This window comes from Pseudophryne corroboree, chromosome 12 (genome assembly GCF_028390025.1).
Source record: "Pseudophryne corroboree isolate aPseCor3 chromosome 12, aPseCor3.hap2, whole genome shotgun sequence".
NCBI lineage: Eukaryota > Metazoa > Chordata > Amphibia > Anura > Myobatrachidae > Pseudophryne > Pseudophryne corroboree.
The window spans coordinates 74,396,843-74,410,256 of NC_086455.1; the positions used below are offsets into that span (position 1 = coordinate 74,396,843).

At 47.8% G+C, this 13,414-nt stretch overlaps 1 protein-coding gene across 1 annotated transcript in view; it reads left to right on the plus strand.

Moving 5' to 3' along the window:
* Positions 1-1,021: 1,021 nt before the first annotated feature.
* Positions 1,022-13,414, plus strand: part of STARD9 (StAR related lipid transfer domain containing 9) — a 495,399-nt gene continuing 483,006 nt past the window's right edge. The window contains exon 1 of the mRNA XM_063947652.1: positions 1,022-1,484. Coding sequence (XP_063803722.1) covers positions 1,438-1,484 — 47 coding nt within the window. The 5' untranslated portion in view covers positions 1,022-1,437. The remainder of the gene's footprint in view (positions 1,485-13,414) is intronic.

Genomic DNA, 13,414 nt, shown 5'->3' on the forward strand with positions numbered 1-13,414 from the left:
TAAAGTATGAAGAAGTAAAATATATATATTTTTTAAAAGAAGCCATGTCGACCTGTCATGTGTCGACCATTTTCATGTGTCAACCATATGTCCGTGTCGACCATGTCAATGTCGACCAACAGTGGTCGACCGTAACATGGTCGACCTTCCAAACAATACCGAAAAACACAGCAAGGACAGAAGCAATTGTGTAATCCTGTAGGTCATGCATTCCCAACCTAGGTACACTAGGGGTATATCTATCAAAGTGCAGGTTTATAGAACTGGAGATGTTGCCCATAGCAATCAATCAATCAATCAATCAATCAATCAATCAAATTCTATTATCTTCTAAAAGCTGGTTGCTACGGCCAACATCTCAAATTCTATAACCCTGAACTTTATTTCACATACTCCTAACGGGTGTAGTATGTTATGCCGGCGGCCGGGATCCCGGCGGCCAGCATACCGGCGCTGGGATCCCGACCTCCGGCATCTGGGCGAGTGCAAATGAGCCCCTTGCAGGCTCGCTGCGCTCGCCACGCTATTTATTCTCCCTCCTGGGGGCTCGTGGGCCCCCAAGAGGGAGAATAGTTGTCGGTATGCCGGGTATCGGGAATCTGGCGCCAGTATATTGAACGTCGGGAACCCAACAGCCGGCATACTGAATACCACCCACTCCTAACAGTGCAGGTTTTAGTGACCTCCAGGCTTCAGCACAGAGGGTTAGATCAAAATAACTGAGCTATTAATTAAGTCACCTGTGCTCAAGCATGGCTATCACTGAAAGCTGGACCGTAGCGTGCTGTAAGGACTAAGGACCAAGGTTGGGAATGCCTGCCGAGCTGTGGGATACATAGTAAGTGGAGTCAGAACATAAACCCAGTGTATATGGCACACATTGTACAGATGGGGAGGGGTGCAGGTGAGCTTTGGGCATCTTTGGCTACTGTGCCCTCATTATCCCTCACTGCCAATAGCATGAAGCACACCTGTAATGTCACTCAGATAGCAGCAGCTAGGAATAAGTGGGAAAGCAGTGTACACCATAGCGGTGTACACGCCGGCAGGAGGCTCAGCAGGGCTGCACTAGCAGCGCGTTACGTCCGTCTCTACCCGTAGCAGGGAGATCAGGAGGCGGTCACTGTGGAGACAGGACGCTGCTGGTCAGCGCTATAGTTACCGGCATCACACCCCGTCAGCACCCTGTGCCGGGCACGCCCCGGAGCCTGCGAGAGGAGAGCAGCGGACCCTGCTGCTACTGCTGCCGGGACGGCCGGACTCAGCTCCCCCGCCTCCGGGGATTGTTCCTGTATTATCGCCGCCCCCCGCCCTGTGCTGCACGGCCACTCCCCGCTCACATCCTACCAGTCTGTGGCTGCTGCACACGGGGAGCCGGGGTGACTGCTTGCCCCATGCCGGCCACTGGAGTCCGGGGCATGACAGGAGGCTGCGGCAATGGCCAATGTCAGGGTAGCTCTGCGGGTGCGACCGCTCTGCAAACGGTGAGTGCCGGGAACAGGAGGGCCAGCAGTACATGTACATGCCACTTACCTACATGCCACTTACCTACATGCCACTACTGCCCTACATGCCACGTGCCACTCACTACTGCCCTACATGCTACATGCCACTTACTACTGCCCTACATGCCACTTACCTACATGCTACATGCCACTTACTACTGCCCTACATGCCACTTACCTACATGCCACTTACCACATCCATACATGCCACTTATCGCTATACCTGCCAACTTTTTGTAACATATATACATGACACTTACCACTTCCCTAAAGGGAACATGACGCCACACTTACATACTAAATAATATTTATCACATACTTACTGTACATGCTACATGACACCACATCCCTACAGGGTACATGACCGGGGCCTTATCACATACTCACATGCTACATGACACAAACACGTCCCCTGCAATGTAAATTACACCGCATACATACAGTACATGCTAAATGACACCACATGACACTTGTATGTTAACTGCATTGCATGCTTGTAGTACTACACATTGCTCATTGATTCATGCTGTTTGCTTCAGGTTGATGGTGCAATGTTTTGGGGAGTATTAAAAGCACATTTCCAATAAATATTAAAATAAACACCTATAATAATATACAGTAGGTGATAATACAAGAGGAATTTTACTGAGCTGTTGGTGAATCCTGAAAAACGGACATTTCCAGAGGCAAATCCCCCAGACCTGGGACTGTCTAGTAACTAGGGGATGTTACCAGCTACACGGGAGATACTATAAGGAATGGCGTCTCTGGTCTGTAATAATAACGTAGCTTACTGCAGATAATTGCTAGCAGCAGAGAGCTTTACATGTGCAGGGTTCGGTCCCGTGCATTGTATGCTGCAGTGACGGATTTATAAATAAGTACTTTAAACTGAGTTTCTTGAGCATGGCATTTGTTCTCCATATAATAAATACTCTGTACATGTAGAGCCAGTTGGGAGTAGAACTAATTGACGAAGGCTACACGTTGTTAGTTGGAAACAAAGGATGTTTGTATTATGTCTTAATAGGGGTGACAATGGGTCACATGGAGTAAGAGATTTGGCATTTTACCACCCTCTCACATGGGCCTGACCGTTTACTCAGATAAGACAGATGTTGCCGAAACTGTAAATGCGCAGCTGTGAATGTAGATTTATTAGTGCAGATCTCTTGTGCATAGTGCGGCTGTGTCATTTTCCCTCATGCTGTTGACAGTGAATACCTAGTGGTGTGTTAACTGTTCATCACATTACATGATAGTTGCCATTGTATGCTATTTACTTACCGCATACTGGGGCAGATGTATCCCTGGAGAAAGGATAAAGCAGTGATAAGTGGAAGGTGATAATGCACAAGCCAGTCATTACGGATTTAAAAAAATGTCAGGAGCTGATTGGCTGGTGCGTTATCACCTTGCACTTATCACTGCTTTGTCACTTCTTTATCCCTTCTCCTTGCTTTATACACTGCCCCAGTGGACTATTTGGGGGAATTCAATTCCCAGCTTATACCCCTTTCTGACATGCATCAAAATCCCGGGTTTATGCACGTAAAGGCCCATCCATTCGAGATTTTGATATGTCTGAATGCAAAAGACCCAGGACTAAGTTCCGTGTCCGCGACCCCTCTCCCGACCAGGGTCATGGAGCTCAGACTTGGGAATTTGCCTGCGTGCTAGACCTGGTAATTTCCTGGGTCTGATGTCTGAAAGGGATATCAGTGATGTGTACCCCGGGTTAGGGGTTATTTATCAAAGCACGGAGAGAGATAAAGCACTAACCAATCAGCTCCTAATTGTCATTTTACAGACTGTTTGAAAAAATGTCAGCTAGGAGATGATTGTTTAGTGGTTTATCTCTCTCTCCATACTTTGGTAAATAGCCTAAGTGCCGGAGCTATTCAGTGAACAGCATCATGTTAGCGCCTGCGGCTTTGTTGCTGTAAACAGCATTTCCTGACTTAAGTGCCGGGTGCAATGCTGTGGGCCAGAGCCGGCCCTAACCAATATGATGCCCTAGGCAAGATTTTGGCTGGTGCCCCCTAGCACAACCGCTGGTACTGCCTCTGACCTTAAACCTCTTTCCCAGCACCATCTCCCCTCACCCATAGCAGTCCTTGTACCCCCTATATTTTAAATAGGAACAGTTCGCACATTTGTCGCACAGCCCAAAAAGGGGCATCTTCTTGCTGGGAAGGGGCATGGCCACACAATAGTAACCCCAATTCCAATTACGCCACATAGTACTGCAACTTTATTCACATTTTATCTTGTGATAGTGTCCATAATTCATATTACATCCCACAGTAGTATCACTTTACCTTATAAACGTTACTCCTCACAGTAGATCCCCTTATTCACATTACATCACACTGAATTGCTCCTTATTCACATTACACCACACCTTATTGCTCTTTATTCACATAAGACGACACAGTAGTGCCCTTCCTATATGCAACGCCACATAGTAGAGCACCTTATACACATAATGCCACACATTAGTAATGCATTTATACACAATTCCACACAGTAATGCCCCTTACACATATGAGACACATTAATGTCCTTATAAACATAATGCACCTTACACATTATGACAACCTTTATTAATGCCCTTTTACACATAATGTCCCTTACACATATGCCGCACATTATTAATGCCCTTATACACATAATGACACACATAGTGCCCCTACACATTTGCTGCACATTATCAGTGCCCCTATACACATAATGACACACATACAGTAGTACCCTGTTACACATATGCCGCACATTATTAATGCCCTTATACACATAGGGGGTAATTCCAAGTTGATCGCAGCAGGATTTTTGTTAGCAATTGGGCAAAACCATGTGCACTGCAGGGGAGGCAGATATAACATGTGCAGAGAGAGTTAGATTTGGGTGGGATGTGTTCAATCTGCAATCTAATTTGCAGTGTAAAAATAAAGCAGCCAGTATTTACCCTGCACAGAAATATAATAACCCACCCAAATCTAACTCTCTCTGCACATGTTATATCTGCCTCCCCTGCAGTGCACATGGTTTTGCCCAATTGCTATCAAAAATTCTGCTGCGATCAACTTGGAATTACCCCCATAATGACACACATAGTGGCCCTTTACACATATGTTGCACATTATTAATGCATTTTTACATGGCACACATAATGCTCCTTACACATATTCCGAACACTACTGCACAACCAACCCACTCACATGCACACAGCACTCACACTGCCATTAACACTGTGACCTCTGCCTCTGCTTGGATACAGATGTGTCCTCAAAAATCTTGCATCAATGCTAACGTCGGGCACCTTTTTTTAATGAAAATGCATCTTATTTGCATTGCTATGTGGCTAGGATGCACAAGCAGCTTCTGCTGATTAAACTGATATGCAGCATGCCTATATACTGTGTGAGACTGTGGCTGTATCTGCATATGATTGCTACATACAGAATATAAGCATGCAGCATATCATTTTAATCAGCAGAAGCTGCTGATGCCCCTAGGCAATTGCCTAGTTTGCCTATGCCTATGGCCGGCTCTGCTGTGGGCACATACGGTAAGCCCACAACTAGCATGGCAGCATGAAAAATCCACTAGTCGAGGGTATACAGTGCGGACAATTGATTACCTCCGGGCACTCATTCCTAAAGCTTAAAAACGTGTTCAATTGGATTGCCCCCATTGTTCTTAAAGCACTTTGAACAGAGGAGTCCTATTTTAATATTTACATGTATGTAATATTCACAAGTATTTTTGCACTGTCTGTTTCTAAGTCGCACATACAATCTATAGTTTGTGCTAGGGTCAGTGGGGCATTAAGTGCATTTTCCAGACCCACTTGGCATTGAAATTGGAACCAGACTTCCCAGTCAGTGTTCTATTTCTGTTCTTGTACAGTCAGGGACTAATTGTATTACCTAATATCCTCTAAAAATGTTAAAGCTTAAAATATACACATATTGCAGATGAATCTATTTTCTCTGACGTCCTAGTGGATGCTGGGACTCCGTAAGGACCATGGGGAATAGCGGCTCCGCAGGAGACAGGGCACAAAATAAAAGCTTAAGGATCAGGTGGTGTGCACTGGCTCCTCCCCCTATGACCCTCCTCCAAGCCTCAGTTAGATTTTTGTGCCCGGCCGAGAAGGGTGCAATCTAGGTGGCTCTCCTGAGCTGCTTAGAATAAAAGTTTAGTTTAGGATTTTTTATTTTCAGTGAGTCCTGCTGGCAACAGGCTCACTGCATCGTGGGACTAAGGGGAGAAGAAACGGACTCACCTGAGTGCAGAGTGGATCGGGTTTCTTAGGCTACTGGACATTAGCTCCAGAGGGACGATCACAGGTTCAGCCTGGATGGGTCACCGGAGCCGCGCCGCCGTCCCCCTTACAGAGCCAGAAGAGACGAAGAGGTCCGGTGAAATCGGCGGCAGAAGACGATCCTGTCTTCAGACTAAGGTAGCGCACAGCACCGCAGCTGTGCGCCATTGCTCTCAGCACACTTCACACTCCGGTCACTGAGGGTGCAGGGCGCTGGGGGGGGAGCGCCCTGAGACGCAATATTACAGTATATACCTTAGGTGGCTAAAAAGAATACATCACATATAGCTCCTGGGCTATATGGATGTATTTTACCCCTGCCATTTTACACAGAAAAAGCGGGAGATAAGGACGTCGTGAAGGGGCGGAGCCTATCTCCTCAGCACACAAGCGCCATTTTCCCTCACAGCTCCGCTGGAAGGACGGCTCCCTGACTCTCCCCTGCAGTCCTGCTTCAGAATCAGGGTAAAAAAGAGAAGGGGGGGCATGTTTGGCAGCAAATAAATATATTAACAGCAGCTATAAGGGAGTAACACTTATATAAGGTTATCCCTGTATATATATATATATATAGCGCTGGGTGTGTGCTGGCAGACTCTCCCTCTGTCTCTCCAAAGGGCTAAGTGGGGTCCTGTCCTCTATCAGAGCATTCCCGGTGTGTGTGCTGTGTGTCGGTACGCGTGTGTCGACATGTATGAGGAGGAAAATGAGGTGGAAGCGGAGCAGTTGCCTGTGTTAGTGATGTCACCCCCTAGGGAGTCGACACCTGACTGGATGATTGTATTTAAACAATTAAGTGATAATGTCAGCAATTTGCAAAAAACTGTTGACGACATGAGACAGCCGGCAAATCAATTAGTGCCTGTCCAGGCGTCTCAGACACCGTCAGGGGCCCTAAAACGCCCGTTACCTCAGTGGGTCGACACAGACCCAGACACAGATACTGAGTCTAGTGTCGACGGTGACGAGACAAACGTGATGTCCAGCAGGGCCACACGTTACATGATCACAGCAATGAAAGAGGCATTGAACCTTTCTGACACTACAAGTACCACAAAGAAGGGTATTATGTGGGGGGTGAAAAAACTACCAATAGTTTTTCCTGAGTCAGATGAAATAAATGAGGTGTGTGATAAAGCGTGGGTTTTCCCCGATAAAAAACAGCTAATTTCTAATAAATTATTAGCACTATATCCTTTCCCGCCAGAGGTTAGGACGCGCTGGGAAACACCCCCTAGGGTAGATAAGGCGCTCACACGTTTATCTAAACAAGTAGCGTTACCGTCCCCTGATACGGCCACCCTCAAAGAACCGGCTGATAGAAGACTGGAAAATATCCTAAAGAGTATATACACACATACTGGTGTTATACTGCGACCAGCAATCGCCTCAGCCTGGATGTGTAGTGCTGGAGTCGCATGGTCGGATTCCCTGACTGAGAATATTGATACCCTGGATAGGGACAGTATTTTGTTAACTATAGAGCATTTAAAGGATGCATTGCTATATATGCGTGATGCACAGAGGGATATTTGCACCCTGGCATCAAGAGTCAGTGCTATGTCCATCTCTGCCAGAAGAGCGTTATGGACGCGACAGTGGTCAGGGGATGCAGATTCCAAACGGCACATGGAAGTATTGCCGTATAAAGGGGAGGAGTTATTTGGGGCTGGTCTATCGGACCTGGTGACCACGGCAACGGCTGGAAAATCCACCTTTTTACCCCAGGTCACTTCACATCAACAGAAAAAGACACCGTCTTTTCAAACTCAGTCCTTTCGTTCCCATAAATACAAGCGAGCAAAAGGCCACTCTTTTCTGCCCCGGGGCAGAGGAAGGGGAAAAAGACTGCACCATGCAGCCGCTTCCCAGGAGCAGAAGCCCTCCTCTGCTTCTGCCAAGCCTTCAGCATGACGCTGGGGCTTTACAAGCAGACTCGGATATGGTGGGGGCCCGTCTCAAGAATTTCAACGCGCAGTGGGCTCACTCGCAAGTGGATCCCTGGATTCTACAGGTAGTATCACAGGGGTACAAACTGGAATTCGAGGCGTTTCCCCCTCATCGGTTCCTGAAGTCTGCTTTACCAAAGTCTCCCTCCGACAGGGAAGCAGTTTTGGAAGCCATTCACAAGCTGTATTCCCAGCAGGTGATAATCAAGGTACCCCTCTTACAACAGGGAAAGGGGTATTATTCCACGCTGTTTGTGGTACCGAAGCCGGACGGCTCGGTGAGACCAATCTTAAATCTGAAATCTTTGAACACTTACATAAAAAGGTTCAAATTCAAGATGGAGTCACTCAGAGCAGTGATAGCGAACCTGGAAGAAGGGGACTATATGGTGTCTCTGGACATCAAAGATGCTTATCTCCACGTCCCAATATACCCTTCTCACCAAGGGTACCTCAGGTTTGTAGTACAAAACTGTCATTATCAGTTTCAGACGCTGCCGTTTGGATTGTCCACGGCACCTCGGGTCTTTACCAAGGTAATGGCTGAAATGATGATTCTTCTACGAAGAAAAGGCATCTTAATTATCCCTTACTTGGACGATCTCCTGATAAGGGCAAGAACCAGGGAACAGTTAGAAGTCGGAGTGGCACTATCTCAGGTAGTGTTACGTCAGCACGGGTGGATTCTAAATATTCCAAAATCGCAGCTGATTCCAACGACACGTCTACTGTTCCTAGGAATGATTCTGGACACAGTCCAGAAGAAGGTGTTTCTCCCGGAGGAGAAGGCCAGGGAGTTATCCGAGCTAGTCAGGAACCTCCTAAAACCAGGACAGGTCTCAGTACATCAGTGCACGAGGGTCCTGGGAAAAATGGTGGCTTCTTACGAAGCGATTCCATTCGGAAGATTCCATGCAAGAACGTTTCAGTGGGATCTACTGGACAAATGGTCCGGATCGCATCTTCAGATGCATCAGCGGATAACCCTGTCGCCAAGGACAAGGGTGTCTCTCCTGTGGTGGCTGCAGAGTGCTCATCTTCTAGAGGGCCGCAGATTTGGCATTCAGGATTGGATCCTGGTAACCACGGATGCCAGCCTGAGAGGCTGGGGAGCAGTCACACAGGGAAGGAATTTCCAGGGCTTGTGGTCAAGCATGGAAACATCTCTTCATATAAACATTCTGGAACTAAGGGCCATTTACAATGCCTTAAGTCAAGCAAAACCTCTGCTTCAGGGTCAGGCGGTGTTGATCCAATCGGACAACATCACGTCAGTTGCCCACGTAAACAGACAGGGCGGCACGAGAAGCAGGAGGGCAATGACAGAAGCTGCAAGGATTCTTCGCTGGGCGGAAAATCATGTGATAGCACTGTCAGCAGTGTTCATTCCGGGAGTGGACAACTGGGAAGCAGACTTCCTCAGCAGACACGACCTTCACCCGGGAGAGTGGGGACTTCACCCGGAAGTCTTCCACCTGATTGTAAACCGTTGGGAAAAACCAAAGGTGGACATGATGGCGTCACGTCTAAACAAAAAACTGGACAGATATTGCGCCAGGTCAAGGGACCCTCAGGCAATAGCAGTGGACGCTCTGGTAACGCCGTGGGTGTACCAGTCAGTGTATGTGTTCCCTCCTCTGCCTCTCATACCAAAAGTATTGAGAATCATAAGAAGGAGAGGAGTAAGAACTATACTTGTGGTTCCGGATTGGCCAAGAAGGACTTGGTACCCGGAACTTCAAGAGATGCTCACGGACGAACCGTGGCCTCTACCTCTAAGAAAGGACCTGCTACTGCAGGGGCCTTGTCTGTTCCAAGACTTACCGCGGCTGCGTTTGACGGCATGGCGGTTGAACGCCGGATCCTAAAGGAAAAGGGCATTCCAGAAGAAGTCATCCCTACTCTGGTCAAAGCCAGGAAGGAAGTAACCGCAAAACATTATCACCGCATTTGGCGTAAATATGTTGCGTGGTGTGAGGCCAAGAAGGCCCCTACAGAGGAATTTCAACTGGGTCGTTTCCTGCATTTCCTGCAAACAGGACTGTCTATGGGCCTAAAATTAGGGTCCATTAAGGTTCAAATTTCGGCCTTGTCGATTTTCTTCCAGAAAGAACTGGCTTCAGTACCTGAAGTTCAGACATTTGTGAAAGGGGTGCTGCACATACAGCCTCCTTTTGTGCCTCCAGTGGCACCTTGGGATCTCAATGTTGTATTGAGTTTTCTAAAATCACATTGGTTTGAACCACTTTCCACTGTGGACTTAAAATATCTCACGTGGAAGGTGTCGATGCTGTTAGCCTTGGCTTCAGCCAGGCGGGTGTCAGAATTGGCGGCTTTATCATATAAAAGCCCTTACTTAATTTTTCATTCTGACAGGGCGGAATTGATGACTCGTCCTCAATTTCTACCTAAGGTGGTTTCTGCATTTCACATGAACCAACCTATTGTGGTGCCTGCGGCTACTAGGGACTTGGAGGACTCCAAGTTGCTAGACGTTGTCAGGGCCCTGAAAATATATGTTTCCAGGACGGCTGGAGTCAGGAAAACTGACTCGCTGTTTATCCTGTATGCACCCAACAAGCTGGGTGCTCCTGCTTCAAAGCAGACGATTGCTTGTTGGATTTGTAGTACAATTCAGCTTGCACATTCCGTGGCAGGATTGCCACAGCCAAAATCAGTAAAAGCCCATTCCACAAGGAAAGTGGGCTCATCTTGGGCGGCTGCCCGAGGGGTCTCGGCTTTACAACTTTGCCGAGCAGCTACTTGGTCAGGGGCAAACACGTTTGCTAAATTCTACAAATTTGATACCCTGGCTGAGGAGGACCTGGAGTTCTCTCATTCGGTGCTGCAGAGTCATCCGCACTCTCCCGCCCGTTTGGGAGCTTTGGTATAATCCCCATGGTCCTTACGGAGTCCCAGCATCCACTAGGACGTCAGAGAAAATAAGATTTTACTTACCGATAAATCTATTTCTCGTAGTCCGTAGTGGATGCTGGGCGCCCATCCCTAGTGCGGATTGTCTGCAATACTTGTATATAGTTATTGTTACAAAAATTCGGGTTATTATTGTTTGAGCCATCTTTTCAGAGGCTCCTTTGCATTTATCATACTGTTGTTAACTGGGTTCAGATCACGAGTTGTACGGTGTGATTGGTGTGGCTGGTATGAGTCTTACCCGGGATTCAAGATTCTTCCTTATTATGTACGCTCGTCCGGGCACAGTATCCTAACTGAGGCTTGGAGGAGGGTCATAGGGGGAGGAGCCAGTGCACACCACCTGATCCTTAAGCTTTTATTTTGTGCCCTGTCTCCTGCGGAGCCGCTATTCCCCATGGTCCTTACGGAGTCCCAGCATCCACTACGGACTACGAGAAATAGATTTATCGGTAAGTAAAATCTTATTTTTTTTTTTTCAGTCTTACCATGTATCTTTCTTTTTCCTGCAATGCATAATAGACCAGCAGCATTCCTTGTATCATAGAATGAGACCTTCCTTACAAACCACTTCCTGTTTTATTCCCTATTCCCCTCATGTGGGGTTTAATTTGTTATATGAGAGGAGTCATGTAGTTGCTGCATGAGAGAGTAGTGTCCCTGAATCTGCCTGGGTAAATTCAGTACGGAGGCACCTACAATACTCTGCCTTTGGAAGTGATCTGAATGCCTGTTTCTTTTTGCAATTTGTTATACTGTAGAAAATAACATTTCTGTAATGTACTCAAAGGGAGATATTCAATTGCCTCACCAGACCCATACAATTAGCGGGGATTATGCCGTGTGTGTGTTCCCTGATGTTGGACTGAACCTCACAGATTCATGAGCTGAGAGATAAAGGCCACGAAATAACGTCAAAATCTGGGATTTGTGTGCTGGGCCCGATTCAATTAGATGACGGTAGAATAGCGCTGGGAATTAGCTCCCGACCCTATTCAATACAGCGCCATGTGACGCCCAATGTCGGGATTTCGTCTCGCACCCCTGGAGGGATGCGAGCAGAAATCCGCCAAAAGTGATGGCTTGATGCTGATTTCTGCCTTTAGCGTGGTGGAAACAGTATTGCGTCGGGAACATAAGTCGGCGAATGCACGTTCTCCCAACAAAACACCCTGTGCACGTTTTCCTCCGACTTACCACTGCACTGTATTGAATAGCGTCGGGAGCTAATTCCCAGCGCTATTCAACTGTCTTCGAATTGAATCGTGCCCATTATGACTATAAGAAATAAAGGACCAATTTCTTTACAGCAATGATGCATGTACTGCAGTTGAGTGTATACATGTTAGTTCCTGCACCTGTACGCAGCTGAGAAGTTGCTGTTCTCACAATATTGAGTTAATAAATGCACATGATGCAGCATAGGACTGGCCATTTCTCTGACGTCCTAGTGGATGCTGGGAACTCCGTAAGGACCATGGGGAATAGACGGGCTCCGCAGGAGACTGGGCACTCTATAAGAAAGATTTGGTACTATCTGGTGTGCACTGGCTCCTCCCTCTCTGCCCCTCCTCCATACCTCAGTTAGATTTCTGTGCCCGGCCCGAGCTGGTTGCACACTAGGAGCTCTCCTGAGCTTCTAGAAAGAAAGTTTAAATTAGGTTTTTTATTTTACAGTGAGACCTGCTGGCAACAGGCTCACTGCATCGAGGGACTAAGTGGAGAAGAAGCGAACCTACCTGCTTGCAGCTAGCTTGGGCTTCTTAGGCTACTGGACACCATTAGCTCCAGAGGGATCGACCGCAGGACCCGTCCTTGGTGTTCGTTCCCGGAGCCGCGCCGCCGTCCCCCTTACAGAGCCAGAAGCATGAAGATGGTCCGGAAAATCGGCGGCAGAAGACTTCAGTCTTCACCAAGGTAGCGCACAGCACTGCAGCTGTGCGCCATTGCTCCTCATACACACTTCACACTCCGGTCACTGAGGGTGCAGGGTGCTGGGGGGGGGGGGGACGCCCTGAGCAGCAATAAAAACACCTTGGCTGGCAAAATAGCCACAATATATAGCCCCAGAGGCTATATATGTGGTAATTACCCCTGCCAGAATACAGAAAAAAGCGGGAGAAAAGTCCACCGAAAAAGGGGCGGAGCCATCTCCCTCAGCACACCGGCGCCATTTTCTCTTCACAGTGTAGCTGGAAGACAGCTCCCCAGGCTCTCCCCTGTAGTTTTCAGGCTCAAAGGGTTAAAAAGAGAGGGGGGGGCACTAAATTTAGGCGCAATATTGTTTATACAAGCAGCTATTGGGGAAAATTCACTCAGTGATAGTGTTTATCCCTACATTATATAGCGCTCCGGTGTGTGCTGGCATACTCTCTCTCTGTCTCCCCAAAGGGCTGTGTGGGGTCCTGTCCTCAGTCAGAGCATTCCCTGTGTGTGTGCGGTGTGTCGGTACGGCTGTGTCGACATGTTTGATGAGGAGGCTTATGTGGAGGCGGAGCAGATGCCGATAAATGAGATGTCGCCCCCTGTGGGCCGACACCAGAGTGGATGGATAGGTGGAAGGTATTAACCGACAGTGTCAACTCCTTACATAAAAGGCTGGATGACGTAACAGCTATGGGACAGCCGGCTTTTCAGCCCGCGCCTGCCCAGGCGTCTCAAAGGCCATCAGGGGCTTAAAAACGCCCGCTCCCTCA